The 19,723-nt window shown below is 37.6% G+C and overlaps 4 protein-coding genes across 7 annotated transcripts; 3 read left to right on the forward strand and 1 right to left on the reverse strand.

Moving 5' to 3' along the window:
- The first annotated feature begins 1,292 nt into the window (after window positions 1-1,292).
- LOC149047457 (CD209 antigen-like) lies at window positions 1,293-4,158 on the forward strand. Of its 4 annotated transcripts, none has more exons than XM_089205091.1 (3): window positions 1,293-2,047; window positions 2,995-3,444; window positions 3,700-4,158. In XM_089205091.1, exons 1-2 carry the CDS (start codon window positions 1,691-1,693, stop codon window positions 3,430-3,432), a joined length of 795 nt encoding a protein of 264 aa, XP_089061217.1. In that variant the 5' UTR covers window positions 1,293-1,690; the 3' UTR covers window positions 3,433-3,444; window positions 3,700-4,158. The 4 variants fall into 4 exon arrangements, with proteins under 4 accessions (XP_089061217.1, XP_089061215.1, XP_089061218.1 ...); XM_089205089.1 differs by having other exon boundaries at window positions 2,995-3,382; XM_089205092.1 differs by having other exon boundaries at window positions 1,297-2,047; window positions 2,998-3,444.
- A 5,371-nt stretch (window positions 4,159-9,529) lies between these two features.
- On the reverse strand, window positions 9,530-13,546 carry LOC149047458 (melanocortin receptor 3-like). Its single transcript, XM_089205093.1, has one exon. It carries the CDS (start codon window positions 12,794-12,796, stop codon window positions 11,858-11,860), a length of 939 nt encoding a protein of 312 aa, XP_089061219.1. The 5' UTR covers window positions 12,797-13,546; the 3' UTR covers window positions 9,530-11,857.
- Window positions 13,547-14,553: 1,007 nt separating this feature from the next.
- LOC149047459 (melanocortin receptor 4-like) lies at window positions 14,554-16,065 on the forward strand. Its single transcript, XM_089205095.1, has one exon. The coding sequence runs from the start codon at window positions 14,950-14,952 to the stop codon at window positions 15,886-15,888; it is 939 nt and encodes a 312-aa protein (XP_089061221.1). The 5' UTR covers window positions 14,554-14,949; the 3' UTR covers window positions 15,889-16,065.
- Window positions 16,066-17,235: 1,170 nt separating this feature from the next.
- LOC149047460 (melanocyte-stimulating hormone receptor-like) lies at window positions 17,236-19,617 on the forward strand. Its single transcript, XM_089205096.1, has one exon. The coding sequence runs from the start codon at window positions 18,375-18,377 to the stop codon at window positions 19,308-19,310; it is 936 nt and encodes a 311-aa protein (XP_089061222.1). The 5' UTR covers window positions 17,236-18,374; the 3' UTR covers window positions 19,311-19,617.
- The last annotated feature ends 106 nt before the right edge of the window (window positions 19,618-19,723 follow it).

Consider the following 19,723-nt stretch of genomic DNA (forward strand, 5'->3'; position numbering starts at 1 on the left):
GTATGTAGACAACAACTGATCGCGAACGGCACTTTTGATGATATTTCTGTCTGTCGCTAGTGCTTACCCACATTATTTGTATGCGACAATCAAATGAAACAAGCTGTTCCAAAAATTAGGTGATTGGTAAAGGCTGCATTTGAGAGGTTAGGCAGATTTTAGCCAAAATTTTTGTTGTAATTTAACATTTCCCCGTAAGCTTCTAAGTGAAAGATTTTGTTAGAATGCCCCCCAGGCATCTTTGATCAGTTGCACCATAGCGATATTTGAGTTGCACACGTTTGCAATGGTTTACAAGTTCTGTGCCCAGAAGTTGGTAGAATATGAAAAGCTTGTTCAAGTGCATGGAACTTTCATGGCACGGTTCTCTGTTATAAACTTAACTTTTTCAATCACCGCAGCTCTTGGAACAACTGTGGCATACATTCGCATTTACAAAGCCATTAGATATCATCAGAATCGGATACGTGTCCAACCTCAGGCGACCAATCAGATGCAAGCATACACAGCACACCAAGAAAAGATATCAGCCATAAGTGTCATGGCAGCCAATGGTGTCTTTGTTATTTGTTACTTCCCATATTGTGCTGCACTATTTCGTCAATGGTAGACGGCCTTCGAACATCATTTTTAGCGGCCTATCAAGTTTCTCTCTTCTTGGTTCTCTTAAATTCTTCATTAAACCCGGCCGTTATCTGCTACCGATTCGCAAAATCGTGAAAATAACTTTAAAAGAAATATTTCGTTTAAGCCATGCTCAGAGACCTTCATTTATGTACAACAGACATTTGAACATGAAAATATAATGTGCGCATCCCAATATTTCATGAAATGATTCGAATATTTGTTTGTTCAGTCTTTTGTGGAAACCCAAAGCTTTAATATCAGTGGTCACTCACAAACATGTAATAATTTTTTCTTAACTATGGTTACTGTCACGTCATTCATTTCAAGGAACTCAGCCATTAGCCAGCTATCGTAACCTCACGCTTGGTCAATTATGCATATTCACGGCACAAATTATTTAAACAGAACCAAACTTTACATTCAAAGATGGAAATAATTAATTTAACAAACTTAAATTTAAGGATACTAATGCAAGCTGTGTCGCTATTTTGTCCCAATTTTGCACCTACTTGGAAGGAAAAGTTGGACGATTGCGTGTTTTGAGTGCCTTTTGAGCAAACGGGATAATTTTCTATACCTGTCAAATGCATTTCCAATATCCACGAAAACGTCAACTTCGACCACAAAAAATGAGCACCTTTTTTTAAAGTCTTGCTTATTAAGATATTTCAAAAGACAGTGACAGTGTTGGTCCATTAAATTTTTGGTTGTTTCTCTCCCTTTCCTTTTTCCACTTATTAATAGTTTCATCTTGTTTGCTTAGTTATAACTGAAATGAAAGCAAGCCGGAATCAAACTTTAGATAACACAGTGTACCCTTCAAAAGCTAAGACAAATTTAATCCATCCTGCTTAGACATATCTTAGCCTGGACTTCCGTAGACTGTTGAAAAAAGGGGAAACACGTCTATACGGTCACATAGGCAGGGTCTCAGTCGTAAGTTCTTTGAAAACAATAAATTCCGGCGTGAGCAAAGTCAGAGTTCATTTAAATTGGATTAAGAGTGTATTCTGAAAAAAGGCTGAATATTCTCCCTGGCAGTTGCTACTGAATTTTGTTTATCATGGGGCGAAGGGCTATGTCGCTATCTCTCGTCTTTCAAATTACAATTGCTTTGCAGTTGATCAAAGGAGCTGCCTCTATGTTGGATTCACGTTCATCGTATTTTGCGATGCAAGAAAATGAGAAGCTGAAAGGTCATGTTCTCAAGCGGCTTATTTCTTCGAGTTTGTTATCTTGTGGCCACGAATGTATGAAAAATGCTCTTTGCTCTTCAGTAAATTTTAAGTCGTTGTCCACGATCGAAAAAGAAGGGACAGCAGGTGTCTGCGAACTTAATGGCAAGCATGGCGTCTTCACTAGAAACAAAGATCTCGACTTTGACGATCATAAAGGATTTACTTTCTCGATGTTGTTCAAGGTAAAATACGGAATTGATTTTTAAAATGAAAGAAGACTAGGTAAAACGAAAGTCATTTCTTCTTAGCAAGAAATTTTCATTTTGGAAAATATTCAGTTGATAGAAATAATGACAAACCTCTTTTCAAAGATTTTTTCGTGTACTCGTATAGTTTGCTTTAGTTTCAGAAGTTAGCGTACAACTAAGATTACTTTCTTAGTCCCTTTCAATTTAAGCGTTATTTATCACAATATTATTAATTCAGCTTGTGAGATCTGGTGTGTTTAAGGCTGACTGAACTGATAGTAACTAATGCTTGCTTTTCGTGAAAAGAGCACTTGACGTTCTGTGTTTGCAATTTCAAACTGCTTCCCCAGCTCCTGAAATAAAGTAAATAATTAAATTGCTTCTTTATAAAAGCTGAAGCTTCCATGATTTTATTAAAATGACAATGGACTACGTAACTCTGTTTACAATTTTGACATATGTGAACCTGCGCTTTCTTCACACGCGCCATGATTCTTTCCTGATGTGTATAGTTTGGTTTCCCTCGGATTAAATTGTTTTGCATTGTTTTCTCAGCTCTGGACTGATCAGGCGGCCGAATTTATCTACTCTGCTATGTATAACTCCATCGATCAAATACAAAAACAAACTCATAGACTTATTTTAATCATAATCACGTGATATTTGGGGTCCAATTTTACCATGCAGCTGTTTAAAAAAATCTAGTTCGTCAGGATGAAAAATTGAAAAAGTTAGTAATAGCCCATGAAGGAAAAATTTTGGCAACTGATGAAATAGATGAGATCGATTAAAAGATTTGAAAATTGAAGACAACTCTTGGCTTCCAAACTGCAATGTAACTCCTTTAGGACTGTTATCTTAATTGAAAAATAACTTTTACGTGGCCTTCATCTTTCATCGTTCTTCTCTTCGCTTTGATCATTTTCTTCTTTGGTTTTAAGCAGGAATGCCCAGACGACCAACAAGACTGGGTGAAACATAGACACTCATGTTACCTTCTTCTCGAAATTTCATTCTCGAACTGGAGCGATGCTCGCATAAGCTGTCAAACTCACGCAGCTGACCTTCCAGTTGTGCGGTCAGCCGAAGAGAACACGTTCATACTTGATATGATCTTGAATAAGCCCAACGTGTCAAAGGCGGGTGTTTGGCTTGGACTTTACAGAGAAGATGATGATTTCCACTGGGTTGATGGTGCTCCACTGGCTGGTCAATACTCCGCATGGGCAAAAGGAGAACCAAACAATTCCAGGAATAAGGAGAAATGCGTTCACATGTTTAAAAATAAGAACGGAACAAGAGGAAAATGGAATGATCGAATGTGCCAAGGTGAACGCAATTGGAAGCTTGCAGTTCTTTGCCAAAAATATCTCTTGTGATTGTTCATATTGGTAAATACTTCTGTAGCACTAATTAATAACTAGATTATGAGTTTCGGCCGTTTCTATTCCTTGGTAGTTGTTGATAGGGGGCTGCACTTAGTGCGACACTTTTTTATTCTTACATCATTTTGACGTTATCTGTTATCGTTCAGACGTACGAGAACACAGAAGCTATTTGCTAATTAGAAAGCGAAAATCTCAGCCAATCAAATTGCAGCATTTGAGATAGAACGCTGGTAGACTTATTATCATATTTTTTGGTAGGAATGTCCGATAATGTGGGCGAGGAGAGCATGGGAAGAGGAGAGGGAGAATCCTGCAGCAGCATCCTTCTAAGAAATTGCCCAGTTACTCTTTAATGCTCAATTACAGCTTTGAACCAATACATGCAATGCAGGAATACAATGAGGAACGACCAAATAGCTTTATTACTTTATCACTACAAGAATACCTTTAGGAATTGTTTGTATATCTCACATATCTGCTTTTACGGGGCGTGTTTTCCTGTATTCCTAACTCACAAAGAGGGGTGAAATTTGCCTATGCGAAATAAAGTGTGTAACTATTGACGGAGGGAGGAGAAAAGGCAATCTAGTGAAAGCGATTCCCCAGAAAGATCAATCGGCCATTTCTTTTTATGAAGCACTCAAGAAAACAATATTTCTTGCATGAAAATGTTTTGTTTTCGAGTACACGCATTGGCAATAAAATCCGTTCTTAGAATTTCGTATCTTGCTGCTCTCAGTTCTGCGGTACTTTCTAGCGTGAATGGCTCGTGAGTCTCTTTTCTTTCATGGTAAACGTAATTAAATAAATTTTTATCCTGGTTGGTGTTCCCAAATGAAAAGCTAAGAATCCTCTTCTCTTTAGGGTGAAAGAAAATTCTGGAAATAAATTGTCGCTAGTCATTTTTCTCCATCAGTGACAGTTGGACAGCTGTGTACGTTCCCAAACTCAAGTTGCCTGTAGGTTTTGAGTGTCTTTGATTAAACAATACATCAGATCACCGGCTAAGAGCAAGCTTAAATTGAATGAGAGTCAAAAGTGAGTGAGATGTTTCAAAATCACATTGTTAGATAAAATTTATTGACTTCTGAGTTAGAAAAAATTTAATTTTTTTAGGTTTAATATAGTTGGGTGACTCGATCTTACAATAGAGGACAATTAAGAGCTAACTCCATTACACAGGAACTTCTCCTATATCCTTCATTTTTCTGTTGAAATCGCAATCAACCCCTGATCTTGCCGTGGGATTGGTTCCACAATCAACGAAAGGTGTTATCACTGCTGTCATGTCACCAGGTAGGTTACTCTGATTTTGAAATCTTCTGTCCGTCCATTTATACAATGTATCTTTTCAGCTTAGCTCTACCGGCTTCCGCATCATTTCTTACCACAACAGCTATTGCATAGGATAGATTTCTGGCCATTTACTTCCACTTCATATATCTCGAACTGGTCACTCCTCGCCGTGTTGCTGTAGTTTAGGCATCGTTATGGTTGACAAGTAGTGTTTCTGCTTTCATTTTCATTTTAGCGCCGCAACAAAATCCCGTCGTACTTGTTGCCATGGGGTTTTCTTGAACTGCTTGTAAACTCCATGGCATGCACTCACATTTTCAAGGTTACAAGAAATGATCAAAATCAGATACAAAGCCAACGTCAGTTGTATAGACAAAACACCACAAGATTTTTTCGAGAGAAAAAGTCATTTTTGATTGCTTTCCTCGTGTTTGCAGTTTTTGTTAATGTTTGTTATGTTCCAAGTATATTCACTGTAAAATTTCAAATTTTCGTTGTCCTTCAAAGTAGCTAATCGTTTCGCTGCATTCTTAGTTTTTCTCAACTCATCATTGAATCATTTGATTTATTGCTGGCGATGCAAAGAGATTCTCCAAAAAATTAAGAGAACATTGAAGAAGGCATTTCGAATTAAACTGCAACTAAAAATTAGATTCTTGGGGGTAAGGAGTTTTACGAATGGCAGAACATAGGGGGCATACTTCTTTGCAAACAAAGTGAGAGAGCAAGTCAACTGCAGCATCTAGTACAGAGATTAAGATTAAGACGGAACCCCCTCTATCTCACAACAACAGAGTAGTTTTAGGAATAATGAACAGCTGGCATCGCCTGATGTCTTCCTTTGATTGTTCTGGAGGTTTTGCTTTATCGTTCTCTCCAGAAATAACAATATTTTTCCAAATCCGCTCCCGTCGCTGATATCAAAATATGTGGAGAGTGTGATCTTTTTTTTCCTCAGAGGGCATACTAACGAATCCTGAAAACTGATTGGTTCTTTTCGCGGTCCGGATTTTCTTATCTCTTCCCACGGGCACGGTAACGCTTTCGTGAGTCGCCGAGTACATCCTTGGCTTCGTTGTCATTTTTCATAAATACATTTCGTTTTTCCGGCAGTACTTTCAAAACAAAGACATCAGTCACGACCTCGAGATCATAAATGTCTTATCAATCCTCCCTTTGTCTCGACTACAGAATACCCTGCCACTCATTTACATGTCATTGAGAAAGAATAACGTTTATTGTTTTATGCCTCGAACTTCAAAGCCTCCAGACACATGTAAATGAGGTGGACCAAAGTGGAAGTTAGAGTATTCTGCAGTTGCTCCCTCTCTTTTCTCTTTCTCGAATCACTTTGGTTGCAATAAAAAAAGTGGTTTCGAAATGAATTTGTGGTCGCAAAATGTCATTAAATAGGTTGAAAAGCCGCCTAAAAAACCATTCGTAATTAATTTTAATCCTTTACAAAGGGTAGCTCGGAAAGTTAAAGAGCGGTGTATTTGTTTGCAATTGGATTAATCAATGGAGTTTTCATTTATTTAAACTCTCCCAAACGGTTTGTTCGTTGTAAAGCGGTGAGCTAAGTTTTGAGTTCTACTATAATCACAATTTCGTTAAAACTCTTGGCAAGTCCGTTGAATTTGGACATTTGTATGGCAAATTGCGCAATAGAAACCGAAGGATTTCAATGATAAGAAGCTGCATTCAATCCCCCTGTGTCTAGTTGAAGAGATTCATTTGATTTAAGTTTTTTTGTGGAGGAAATACCAGATTTACACAAGCCATTTCAGCAAACAACTGGGCAAACCCTCATAACTTCAAATCATATGTTTTTATTTACAATTACTTTCCGTGACATTTTCTGACAGATCGGAGGAAAAAATTATCGCCACAGTCATTTACCTTGCCGTTGTTTGTTTTTCTTTTCTTTTTAAAAGTGTACACTCGTTTTCCTTTCTAACGTGCTCTCCTATTGCCAGATGTCAGGTCGTGACAAGTTACTTGTGAAATAAACGCTTCAAAGTTTGTTTGGAAGCCGTTTAAATCAACTTTATCATTTGACAAATAAAAGTATTTCGGTGAATCCTCTCTCTCTTTAATTTGCTTTACCTCTGTTTTCTGTACCATCTACCTGCTCAAAAATTGTTTTGGCCGTAATAACAGTCCCAAATCATTCGGGTTCCTTTGGGAAGCATTTTGCTAAGCTTTAGAAAAATGGTGGATGGATCCTTTCGGGCGAAGAGGTTTTCTTTAACCCTTCCATATGTATTTCAGAAATTTCAGATTATAACTGACTAAAGAAAGAAGTGGATCAAACCACAGAGACGCGTAATATTTGAAAACGAAGATGGCAGTGAGTTCATAAAATATTAGATGGCATGCAGGAGCTCATCGGATTCCAACTGGAAGTGATGGAGGGTTCTCTTCCTAGTCTGTAGTTACTCACTGCTCCAATGATTTTGTTATAAAGAATTTTTTTTTAAATCATCCCGGTAGTTTTCAGAGATCTAAAACGATCTATATTTGACAAATCAAGGGTCGAGATTTTTGCACTTGTGAACATCCCATGTGTGTCCAGTTCCTTTCATGTACCTTTAGCCTTAGAAGCAATCACCTCAATGTGACCCTCCTAACATTCTCTGGAGATCAGACAGCTTAAGAAAAAAAATGACATTAAACAAGGGTCTCGATGGGGCTTACGGTTAATTTTTTTCCCTTTCAATTAAAAGATAAATTTTGCGACTATTTATTTGCGACTAACAGGTAAAATTTCTCGATATTTACGCCAAACGGCTAAATGTTTTTGCCGTTTTTCTGCAAGCGGTTAACATACTGGGACCCTCTAACAAGAAATTACCTCTAAAGCAAAGCTGTATGGATAATTCAAAATCATTGTCTGTTTTAACAGTTGACGAATCATGGTGCATTTTCCAACCAAACGTTTTCTTCTCTTAGCAGGCACACCAGTCGTGTGATGTGTTCATGTTTTCATCCTTTTCTTTTAACGAGACTTTAAGTCAACTATTGTCGGTTTTCACGGTTACACCATCATCAAAACCATTCAACAAATTAAGTCAGAGGTAAGAGAAGATGAATATTCAAAACGTCTGGCAAAGATTCAGGTCAGTACGATATTTCATGCCGTAAGCTTTGTACGGAGACAACATCCCTGGAGGGGCACAAATGTGGCGGCTGGGAGCGTCATCGAGTTTTTCTTTAAACAGCCTGTGTTCGTCTTCTGAGGGCTCATGAACATCTATATGAGTGCTTATTCTCTTACAAGGACTATTCAGATTGGGAAGTCTCAGCGGATAAGTCACTTTTTTTAACTTACGTGAGAGCATTTTTGAGTTACTTAAAAAAAATTAAATAACACCTATGTTAGCGTACAGAGACCGGTATGTTGCTCGCACCAATCAGATCGCCACATAAGGGTATTTATTGTTTTTTTAGAGGGCACTGTAACGAATCTTGCAATCTGATTGGTTCTTTACCCGGTCAGTATTTTCCCATCTCTGCCCACGGGCCACGGTAACGCTTTCGTGAGTCGCCGAGTACATCCCAACTTTCGTTGTCATTTTCCATAAATATACCTCGTTTTCCGGCTAGGCAGTATTTTTAAGCAAACACGTCGGTCACTACCTCAAGCCGATAAATAACTTATGAATCCTCTCTTTTCTCTCTATCAAATCACTTTGGTTGACAGAAAAATATTGGTTTCAGAATGAATTTGTATAAACAATAGTGTCATTACGTTGGTTGACAAGCGGCCTAAAAACCTTCAGCAATTAATTTTAATCGTTCACAAAAAGTACCCAGAAAGTTGGAACGTGAGGTATTTGGTTACAGTTAAACTGAACGATGGAACTTTCATTCATTTAATATCTGAATTTTCTCGAGCAATTTGTTCATAGTGAAAGAGCGAGCGAAGTTTTAATTTAAGTTCTACAACAAATATACGCTCCTGGTGAGTCTTTCCAATTCCGTTCAATTTGGACATTTGTACCTTAAATTGCACAACAGAAATTGAAGGAATTTTTTGAGAACAGGCCGCATTACATTCCCTTGTGTCTCGTTGGAGTGTGCCGTTCGAATTTAGTTTTTGTGAAGGAAAGATCAGAGTTAAACACGCCATTACAGCAAACAAACGAGCAAACTCTCACAACTTCAAAAAAAAAAAGATTGAATTTACTCACAGTTAATTTCCTCGCCGTTTACTTAATGAACAGAGGTAAATCTTCGTACATGAATGAATCGTCGATGAGAGTGAATAATAGTTTCCGTTAGATCATTAACTGATTTTGAAGAAAACATTGTCGTGACAGTCCTTGCCAAACTAGTTCTGTTGGTTTTCAAATGTTCCTTCGCTTTTCTTTTTCTTGCGCGCTCTCTAATTGACAGGTGTCAGATTGTGACAGATACTTGTAAAAATAATGTTTCAAAGTTTGTTTGGAAGCCTTCTAAATCACCTTCATCGTTACGGAAATGAAAATGTTTCGCTGAGGCATCTCTCTTAAATTTGCATCACCTCTATTTAACTACCATTTACCCACTCAAAAATTTTGCAGTTTATGGAAGATCTTGCCGTATTTACGGCCATAAATCATTCGGGTTCTTTCGGAAAGAATTTCGTCAAGTTTAAAAACAATAAATATGTTATTTACCGGCTAAGGGTCGGTCCGTATGGTGAAAAACTGTGACCTCGGTCTTGAAAATGCTGCCCGAGGCCTACGGCCTCGGGCAGTATTTTCAAGACCTCGGTCACAGTTTTTCACCATACGGACCTCCCAGCCGGCAAATAACATATATGTATCTCGCACCAACAAGAGCGTCGTTTTTGTTCTTTGGTTTGAGAGGTGTTCAAATTTCAACGAAGTAATACGGGATTCGGAGAGAGCGGTTCGTAAAATGAAATTTTCTTTTAGAATGAGAAATGTTGGCTTTTCGGCCTTGTTTTAACGTGTATTTTACCGCGTTTCATGAGAAATGCGATACTACTGGACAGATGAAAGATATCAGATTATCGATAGTAAACGTGTTACTCTTGCTGTGAAAATAGTGGATAGTTGTTCGAGAGAAAATGGAGTTCTGTGTTCTGTAGCACGATCATGGTTATTATTCCTTCACGACGAGAGTGTGGAAAAATTTTGAATCAAATATTGTTTGAGGTGTTGATGAATTGCACCAAACATTTTGATTTGAGCAGTTCTTTAACGGCAAGCTGTGTTGCAAGATTCATGATTTGTTGAGTGTGCCGATTATGTTATTCTGGATTGGTTTGCTCGGTGCTATCTCTAGATGAATGTCTGATTAAATAAAACTATGGACGATTTTGTGTGGCTCCTAGGAAGCTTTGTCACCACGAGTGACATCGTGTTTGATTGATACGCAATGTTAAGAGGTGTTTTTATTAAATTCAACGATTTTCTACGAAAGATGGCTGAGTTTTCTCTTTGGTGGTTTGGTTGCCGTCCATTTTGTGGTAAACATCGTGGTGTGTTACTCTTGGATCGGGTCTTTCGATGTTAGAAGTTTGAATAGTTGCAAATGTGTTGCAAGGTGGATTTTGTGTCCTTGGCTGTTGAGGGAAATTGTTTGGCTGTTTCGAGCGTAATTTTGAGAACACTGGACGAATGAAAATGTTTTCGATGCCTGGAGAAAGTGATCTTGTGGAGTCGTCTATGTTTGGCCATGTTTATTTGATTCTGTTATCTGGAATGAATGATTTACGGCGGTGAATTAATATAATGTGATCTACTGAAGTTGAAAATATTTCAAGTCGAGGGAACAATTTTGGTCTCGGTGCGCATTTTTGTCAACAAAATAAACACATACTGCTTAAAAAGATGATAATACGGATCACGTGCAACGGTGTCAATTGTTTCTCGAATATTGCGCGTGTTAAATATTCAATAGTGACATCTCATTTACATCTACATCTACTTTCATTAAGTTGGTAAAATCTGTACAGACATCACACCAACCAACTCGCGCGAAAAGTGAGGAGACTATATGAAGGCTTGAAATTGTATTAAGAACGATTTTCATCAAGAAATGGGTCAGGAATATTCCACAATAGACCAAATCATCATGAAAGCTGATCGTGGAAAAGCGATTGCATGACGCTCACGCTTTTTCACTCACCAGACTTGAAAAATTCTCAGTCTGCACAGTTTATTTTTAGTTACAGTTATTTGCACAACACACACAATCGATCACAAAATACCTGTATGTGAGTTAATTCGACATTTTCGTTCTTTTCCGCGTTAATACCCTTTCCGTTCGTAAAAATGTAGACATCACTTACAATGTTTCAATTAATCCACCCACCCCCAAAAAATTGACTCTTGCATGCATAGCATGCCTATGTTTCAATAATGTATCATGCAAAAGCTTAGAAATTCAACCTTGCTTTATCACAAGAAGAAAAACCCTATCAAACTGAAAATAAGTAGAAAGATAAGTCTTTAGCTGTTGTAATAACTAACTAAACTCAAATCTCAAAAGGATTGATAATTCCTTATATTTATTTTGATAACGTCACGTGACAGCATTAAAATCAAACAAAAACTTTTGTTACACGACACTTTTGCATTTACTCTGTAACCTTAAAATCTTTCATCGTTGCATTTACAACGCACACAACGCAGTCTTATTTTTTGTGAAAGGGATATAGTGCCTCAGCTGTCTCTCTACCTAAATTTTATTTGCTTAAAGTTCCAAGGCTTAATAATGAAGCTCCTGGTAAACTGAGCTTAAATATTTAGAGAAAGCGTGTCTTCTGTTAAAAAATGGTATTAACAGCTGTACAAAATATATACACTCTTAGGACTGCAGCCAACAACTTGTGAACTTTTGCTTGGCGTATACGTGACCAATTAGTCTTTTGCTAGATTCAGTTGTGTCTTCGTTTGGATGTAAAACAACAAAAAAGTTTTTTTAAAGATTTTTCTAGTCTTGTTTTATCGCAAATATCCCAGATACCTCCTAAATTACTTACTAGAAAAACTAATGCGAGCAGACAATATTTAACAGTATATCACTCAGAGACAGTCAGCTGTATTAAGCACCAATATGAGTTGTCTCCAGGCGTTTTTCCTTTCATAAATAGTCGCCTTCCATCTTACAGCGGATTTAACCAAGCGATTCCCTTTTTCAGTGAAGATTTTACGATTTCACGAATCTCCCGATATCTCCAGCAATAAACCACAGGATTCAATGAAGAATTTAGAAGTACGAGAAATCCTGAGACATGATTGACGGCCAGAAACGATAAACGAAAACCACTAGCTCTCAGCAGAATTATACAACAAAGATTTGGAAAAAAACACATTAGAAAAAAGATGTGAACAAACATGGCGCTAATGGTCGACTTTCTTTGTCGAAGAACCAAGTTTTCTTGATTATTTTGCTGTTGCGCCAGCGTCTGGATTTGTATTTGATTCCTATGATATTTTACAACTTTATAAATACGGACATAGCCCGTGGTTGTGACGAGGAGTCCAATAAATTCAACGGTCACAACTACAATGTTATTTTGGTTAGGAAAATAAATGTATACAAAGGCCGCCAAAAAACTTGACATCCATAAAAGTACTAACAGAACAGCAATACACCTCGAAGTAACAAGTTCTTGATACCGAAGATGGAGAAAGATGGCTAAAACCCTGTCGACGGCAATGATGGTGACTGTGAGGAAGGATGCACAAGTCAGAAGGAAAATAAAGAAATAAGACACAGAGAAAATCGTTGGACATAAAAATTCAAAGCTGTTGCTCCCACTAGTTGACAGATCCAACATTATCGCCATGATAATTCCGAACATTAATTGCGCTATCAGCCCAACGGCAAGATCGGAGACCGCAAGATTAAGGAAGAGCTTCTTTACATTAACAGGTATCGTGGAAGCTTTCCACAGAGCGCGAATAACAAGTAGGTTTCCAATTGTTGCAATAATCGAAAACGTCAAGTTCAAAACACAGGCTATCAAAGTTAGATTCCCTTGAAACTGGACTAGGATTGCATTTTCCTTCAATTTCCGAAGACACAGCGTGGCCGCCATATCAGCTTACGGTTTTGTGTATTTGCGCGGTTTAGAGTCGTGGCCCAAATGACCGAAACTAAAAACATTAAATATGTATATTCATAGGTTGGATAACTTGTCAGGGAAGAAATTTCTCTTTCATGATTAAGTAATGAACTTGAAATTTCAAAGGCATAATTTGAACAAGTCACAATTGTACATTGGGCAGGGGAATAGGCTAAAAAAAAAATTTTAGAAATGGCACTCGCTATAATTGGCTATTAAAACTACAATTCTTTACAACCTTCCTATTGAAGCTTATTTCGATTGAGGAAAAATAAATACCTATGAAAACAGCGAGGTTTATAATCTTTTATTTTTAGTAGGCTTCCCTGGAAACCGAAGCAACGATAATAAAGGTAGTCTTACAAAGGAATTTACATTTTCATTAAAATCTCTTGTTTTCTAAAAAAGCAATAATAACAAAGTGATTACTCTGTCTTCTGTCCTAAAAATAACAAAGCAGCTAGTCAGTTAGCATAGAGCTAGTTAGCCTTTGGTCTAGACTGAATGGAGAATAAAACTGTCCTCAGCTACAGAAACAGTTGCTTTAGAGGAAGCCAATAAGTGGGAAAAGTACCTCAGGAAATTCTTAAGACGTTTATTCATAAATATATGCTCTCAGTTCTTTGCGTAAACATTAGCCCTCGCCATTAGAAAATAAAACTTTCTCCCGGGCAAACCACTTATTATTGCCTGAATCAAATATGATTAACGTGCAAGTTCTTTCACAACCAACCTTTTTAAGGTACCGCTTATTGTTCATCACCGTGTGGGGGCCAGGGGGATGGGGGTAGGGGAGGGGAAGTTTTTTAGTTGTGTTACGTAAAAATTTATCTGATCTCCCATAAGACTCTGTGATTCCACCTCATGGGTGGTCAATTTTCTACACGACTAATCCCCCCTCCGGTTCCCCCTTGAACACCATTTGACCTCCCTTAAATCCTCCAACGTCCCCTCCCCCTTCCTCGCCAAGTGAAAAATAATGACTGGTCGTTGAGTAAACCTTCATGAACTCAGATATAATAAAATTCTAACATGTAAAACTGTAACAATTCATAGAAAGAGGTATCTTTTCGTCTTGTCACGAGCGCAGGACAAAGAGAAATGTTCTAGGGAAACGAATCACAGACTTTCTGTAAGTCACACTCCGTAATAATCTTCGCACATTGAAATACCTGTCGTTCATTCTAATAAAATTGTCTCACTTTACAAAAAAATCTCGCACTTTGCGTTTGAAAAATTTCGTACTTTGCGATAAAATTGCCGCACTTTGTAATCATTGTTTATGAATGGAATGACAGCTATCATTGGGTTTGCTTGCCCTCCGCTCATCTGCTGTCGAAACTGTTTAAAGTGGGATGAGCACTTAATACAGGTTGACCGGCAAATGACTCGCGTGATTACGTTTTCCTCATAGTCTAAAGAAGAAAGATAATCTACAATGCGTTGACGACACTTGAACGGAAACTTGATTGCGGAAGATGAACATGGATTAAATTTGACTGGTGGGATTATTCTTAAGTTTGTTTGAGAAGTTCCGCTTCTACACGTGGGAGACGACAGAAACAGGCCGTTTGGACTCAAAAAGGGTGACCACGACTGCTTGATAGAGGTACCCGCATAACAGAGGTGGAAATTACAGGAAGAGGCGGAAAAAATTTCGGGACTTTGACCACCGACCGCATAATACACGGTGACCGCTTAATACGATATCCCAATGCGATAAGTGATGTTTGATGTGATTTTAGAGTGCGACAATTTATTTAATTGCTAAGTGCCAGCGATTGTCTGTTATTTTTGTGCGGCAGCTTTTATATTACAAAGTCCGACAGGTACAATATTACTATTTTTGTTAAAAGTAAAAAACTTATTTGCGATTATAGTCAAGAGGAAATAATAATTTTACTTTCTCTTTCTACAACGTGTTTGTATTTTCAATAACAAAACACTATCCAATTACGCGTCTTTCAGCAGGCCAGACACTCACAGCATCCCCACAGAAGTTGGATTTGAAGTTTTGGCTTATTTCGGGAGACCATTGACACCATTTTATTGTATCGAATCTTGAATGAGATATAATCTTGAATCGTGAAAAAACGAGTGAGAGATTTGAGGCCTATACGATTATCATGGCTGCTAAGTTCTGTTCGCAGAAGTTGGAAGAATATAAAAACCTTGTCGTTTATCATGGCGCATTCATGACAACAATTTGTATTTTAAATGTAACATTTTCCATTGTGACAGTTATCGCGAACATCTTTGTTATCCGTGCCTTGTGGAAAGCTTCGTCGATTCCTGGCAATTTAAGGAGATTATTCATGAGTCTCGCTGTCTCTGATTTCTGTGTTGCTTTGATTCCTCAACTCACATTTGGTATTGTCGTCGCAGTGATGTTAAAGAGGGCAGGAAGTGGAAACTACGACTTCGGCTTCTTCTGCCCGACAATTTTATCAATTCGACACTTCTTTATCGTTCTTCTCATTGCTGCATCTTTCTTCACCGTAACAGCCATTGCTACAGACAGACTTCTAGCCATTTGTCTCCATCTCCGATATCAAGAACTGGTCACGTCAACACGAGTTTCCATTGCCTTAATTTGCTTATGGTTTTCAAGTGGCATCGCTGCCTCTATATTTGTTGCATTTCCGGGAAAAGGAATCATCCTCATTGTGATTGCATTTGTTGGATTTACCATAACAACTATAGCTTACTGTCGTATTTACAAAGTTGTACGGTATCACCGTATCCAAATATATGCTTGCCAAAACAGATCAGCAGATGCCACTCGTGGTAGTCATGTTACAATGGTGACCTTTCTTCGAGAGGCAAAATCTGCCATTAATTCTTTCTTTGTTTATGTTATTTTCGTCGTGTGTTACGTTCCCTATTTATGCACTATATTTATGTTGATCACAGACAGATTTCGACTTTCGTTTTTAGTAGCCAATTATACATCCTTTTTCTTGATGCTTTTAAACTCTTTTTTAAACCCACTTGTTTATTGCTGGAGATATCGCGAAGTCCGTCAAATTGTAATAAGGATGGTAAAGAAGATGTTTTGCCGCTAACCAACATAGCACCAAGAAAAGTTATTATTCAAGTCACTTTTACAACATATGCAATATACTTCTCAAAATGGTTAATTGAAGTTTCTAATCGTTCGTGGTGATGAACAGCAAGCTGGTGATCCTGTTGCCCTCCAAAAATAACAAAAATATATGAAGGATACGCAAAGTTGAAAAGAATGGCAGTTATATGTTTTTTCTTTGTCACAATGAGTAATTAAATGCAAGAGGTTACAAACCACAGTTTATGATCACTTGGTAGAATATTTGTACATTCCCATTATCGTATGAAACCTCAGTATTATATAGAATTTAAAATTGGTGACGTGTTTTTAAATAAATAGGAAGTCTAATTGTAGTTTAATAATCTTGATCAAGGTAACGCGCTAAAACTCAGGGATTCTTTTAGTTTTTCCAGCTGACTATAAATCATTCTCTTTGAAAATCTTTATGTCTTGATTTCTTTAGCGTTGTTTCCAGGCTGTTCCAGTTTTTCATGAATCTGACTAGAAAAGTGTATCCCCTTTTGTCGAGTGTTGAAAGATAGCTAGGCAATAGGGACTTAGTTTACTGAAACATGTGATTCTAACGTGAACATCAAAGTCAAGTTGAAGTAAAGATTTCAGGTATCAGTAGCCTCTTAGATAAAGATCTTAAGCTTCTTGATGGTCTGCGATGTTACAACATTTCTGTTATGTAAAAAAAAAATGCGAATCCATATCAGGGTAATGAGTTCCAGCCAGAGAAAATAACGTTCTTTAATTTTCTCTTGGCTCCTTTCCATGTACCAGGGTCTCGATGGGGTGTTTGCATCGACGGCTTACGGTTGATATTTTGGCCGTTTTACCACTGAAAAAAATTCTACAGTTAATTTTTTTCCACTAACGGTAAAAATGTGCTAAATTTTACGGCTAATTTTTTTGCCGTTTTACAGCAACTGGCTAACCCCATCGAGACCCTCATCTTTAGAAAGGCTTTCAAGATAACCCAAAATGTTAGACTGATGGCTGCCAAGTTTTGTATATGCTAGTTATGTGCATTGCTTTTATCTACTTGTTTTTCTCTTCAACCACAAGGATGTTTCTACGGCCAAAATTTTGCGCTGCAAACGCTCAGCTGAAAGTGAAGAGAGACCAAAGAAAAACAAATAAATCTGAAATACCCCGTTTATCATAATTTTGAGGTTTTCTATGATTTAAAGTCGAAGGTGGAATGTTTCTTGCCCCGAACACCATGATTTGCAAAATATGCAAAGCTTAAGTAACCATCGATTGAATCAACCATTTGCGTCAAAGGCATTGATAATGAATTGACAGTACTTGATTAGATCCGAACACAAGCTGTGCGTTTGGCTATTATTTCAAAGTAAGTTGAAAGCTTTTTGCGGGTATCTAATTCTTTTGGGCTGCGAACAGAGTGCACTCATCCACGAGAACCATGGATTAATTAACGATGTGCACACTTACGATTATTTACCGGGTATTTTCAGATCAACTAAGATCAACTTCAACTTTGCCTCAAGCCTTGTTAAAACATTAATGAAAGGATTTCTGATCCGGAAAATGTGCCTTAACGACGTATAATTGTGGCCAGCGTCACATCGGCTATCGTGATAACAAACTTTGCATGATCGCTTCTGAAATGATAAAACTACTCCATCTTGTTCGAATTTGGCAGCTACTCGAAGCCAGTTATTTTCCATCCTTCTCCGCGGATTTCTGGAAGTGTGAAATACGAAAAGTCCCGGAGTTTTTTTCGCTGATGTTTTCTTTCTCGCGCGTCAGACTTTGCCAAAAAGGAAGGCTGTTCGTGATCTACATATTGAAGGGAAGTATAACTTTAATTGATACATGCGATATTTATGTCATCGCCAAAATTTGCATACTATGGCGTGTTAAAATTGCTGTATTAGGTAATGAATTCAGAACTGTTCAAGTTTTCAAGATAGCTTTGAGTTTTATTTACCAGTGTCCTTACAACACACTCACGACCATGAACCCAATGACAGTCAGAAATCATACATCTAGGACATTTGTTGAACTAAGATCTCCAGTGGCTTAAATTTGTTTGATTCTCTGCGAAACTAAAACATATAGTTTTGGATTTGATAACCTGCCAAGTTAGTAAAACGCTGGTTTGATGCAGTCGAAAGTGAAATTATCATAAAATAAAAATAGAGTTCAGGGCAAGAAAACGGTCATTGATGTCCCGATCCATATCTCAAATATTTGTGTTTTCCATGACCGATCATTTACAGTTGTGAACTTCCTCTAAGCATAACAGACGTTCTTCCTTCCACCTGCAAGCTGGACACATGTGTACGATTGTCATTGTCACCCAGTGGATGGAAACAAATACTGCATGATATTAAATTTTTTAATCACTTGCTGTAGGACAAGAGTAGCTTATGTACGGAGCCCAGAAGTATATATTAAATTTGTTTGTTTGTTTTCTTTTTACGAAATTTTCGTTTCGTATTCACTATCATCATGGCTGCCGAGTTCTGCATTCAGAAAGTGGAAGAATACAGAAAGCTCATTCGTCATAATGAGACATTCATGTTGGTTTTTTGTGTTTTAAACTTAATATTTCCACTTGTGGCAGTTCTTGGGAATCTCCTTGTTATCCGTGCCTTGTGGAAATCATCGTCGATTCCAGCCAATTTAAGAAAGTTATTCTTGAGTCTCGCTGTCTCTGATCTCGCTGTTGGTTTGCTGGCTCAATTAATGTTCGGTGTAATTAACGCAGTTATGTTAAAGATGGCGGAAGATGGAAATTATGACATCAGTTTCCTCTGTCCAACGATTTCAAACGCACGTTTTTTCTGGTTACTTTTCCTAACTTCTGCGTCGTTTTTGACAATATCCGGCATTGCAGTGGATAGACTTCTCGCCATTTCTCTCCATCTCCGATATCAGGAGCTAGTAACTTCAAGAAAGATTGTTTTGGCTTTGGCCGCGTCATGGTTGGCTAGTACTGTCACGGCTTCTATATTTGTCGTCCTTCCTGAAAAAAATACTCTTGTTGTCATCGTTGTAGGTTTTGTTGGATTTGTCGTAACAACAGCGGCGTACATACGCATTTATAAAGTTGTGAGGTATCATCGGGCTCAATTGCAGGCTCAGAGAGGAAGGTCAGAAGTTAATTCAATAGCCTTTCTCCGAGAAGGAAAGTCGGCCCTGAATACTTTATACGTCTATATAGTTTACTTCGTTTGTTATTTCCCCTATTTGTGTACTTTAGCCATTTTGACAACAGATAGTCTCAATATGTCATTTATACTCGCGAACCATGTTTCGTTTTTCTTGATTCTTCTGAACTCTTCATTAAACCCTTTGGTTTACTGCTGGCGATATCGGGAGATTCGGGAAAGTGTTATAAGAATGGTAAAGAAACTATTTTGCTTTCCAGCAACTGAACATTAAAGGATGGAATTGAAGAAGCTAACAGGATAAGACTTTCAGAGCGCCATATTTCCTCCATTCCCTCTCATCATCCTTTTATTAATATATTCTCTACTGATTGTCTTACTCATTTGGCAATTTATTTAACTTTACCAATATTTTGGTTCCAAATTTGTTAAAGAAGTCATATCTTGACTGCCACTTCCAACCGCATCTTTTTCATTTTGCGAATATTTGTGTCCTATTTAAACCTGAAATTATGTATTGTTAGTTATTCTGTATTAGTTGTAAAACTACTGAAATAAACGAGAATAGATTAGAATAATAATCGTTGTTTGGCAAAGTTTGTCGCGTTTAGTAGCTTCTGTGCGTTTGAAGACCATGTTCGGAAACTCACGAAAAATTCGCGACGATCATCTAATGGTAGAGAAGGA

This window comes from Pocillopora damicornis, chromosome 4, assembly GCF_964200805.1.
Source record: "Pocillopora damicornis chromosome 4, jaPocDami1.2, whole genome shotgun sequence".
Lineage (NCBI taxonomy): Eukaryota > Metazoa > Cnidaria > Anthozoa > Scleractinia > Pocilloporidae > Pocillopora > Pocillopora damicornis.

Excerpts from the sequence above, each read along its gene's own strand:
- LOC149047457 (XM_089205089.1), top strand. The coding sequence starts at position 1,691 with ATGGGGCGAAGGGCTATGTCGCTATCTCTCGTCTTTCAAATTACAATT. Across the intron at positions 2,048-2,994 it reads CTTTCTCGATGTTGTTCAAG|CAGGAATGCCCAGACGACCA; the intron begins GTAAAATACGGA and ends TTTGGTTTTAAG. Across the intron at positions 3,383-3,699 it reads GAATGATCGAATGTGCCAAG|GAATGTCCGATAATGTGGGC; the intron begins GTGAACGCAATT and ends ATTTTTTGGTAG.
- LOC149047458 (XM_089205093.1), bottom strand. The coding sequence starts at position 12,796 with ATGGCGGCCACGCTGTGTCTTCGGAAATTGAAGGAAAATGCAATCCTA.
- LOC149047459 (XM_089205095.1), top strand. The coding sequence starts at position 14,950 with ATGGCTGCTAAGTTCTGTTCGCAGAAGTTGGAAGAATATAAAAACCTT.
- LOC149047460 (XM_089205096.1), top strand. The coding sequence starts at position 18,375 with ATGGCTGCCGAGTTCTGCATTCAGAAAGTGGAAGAATACAGAAAGCTC.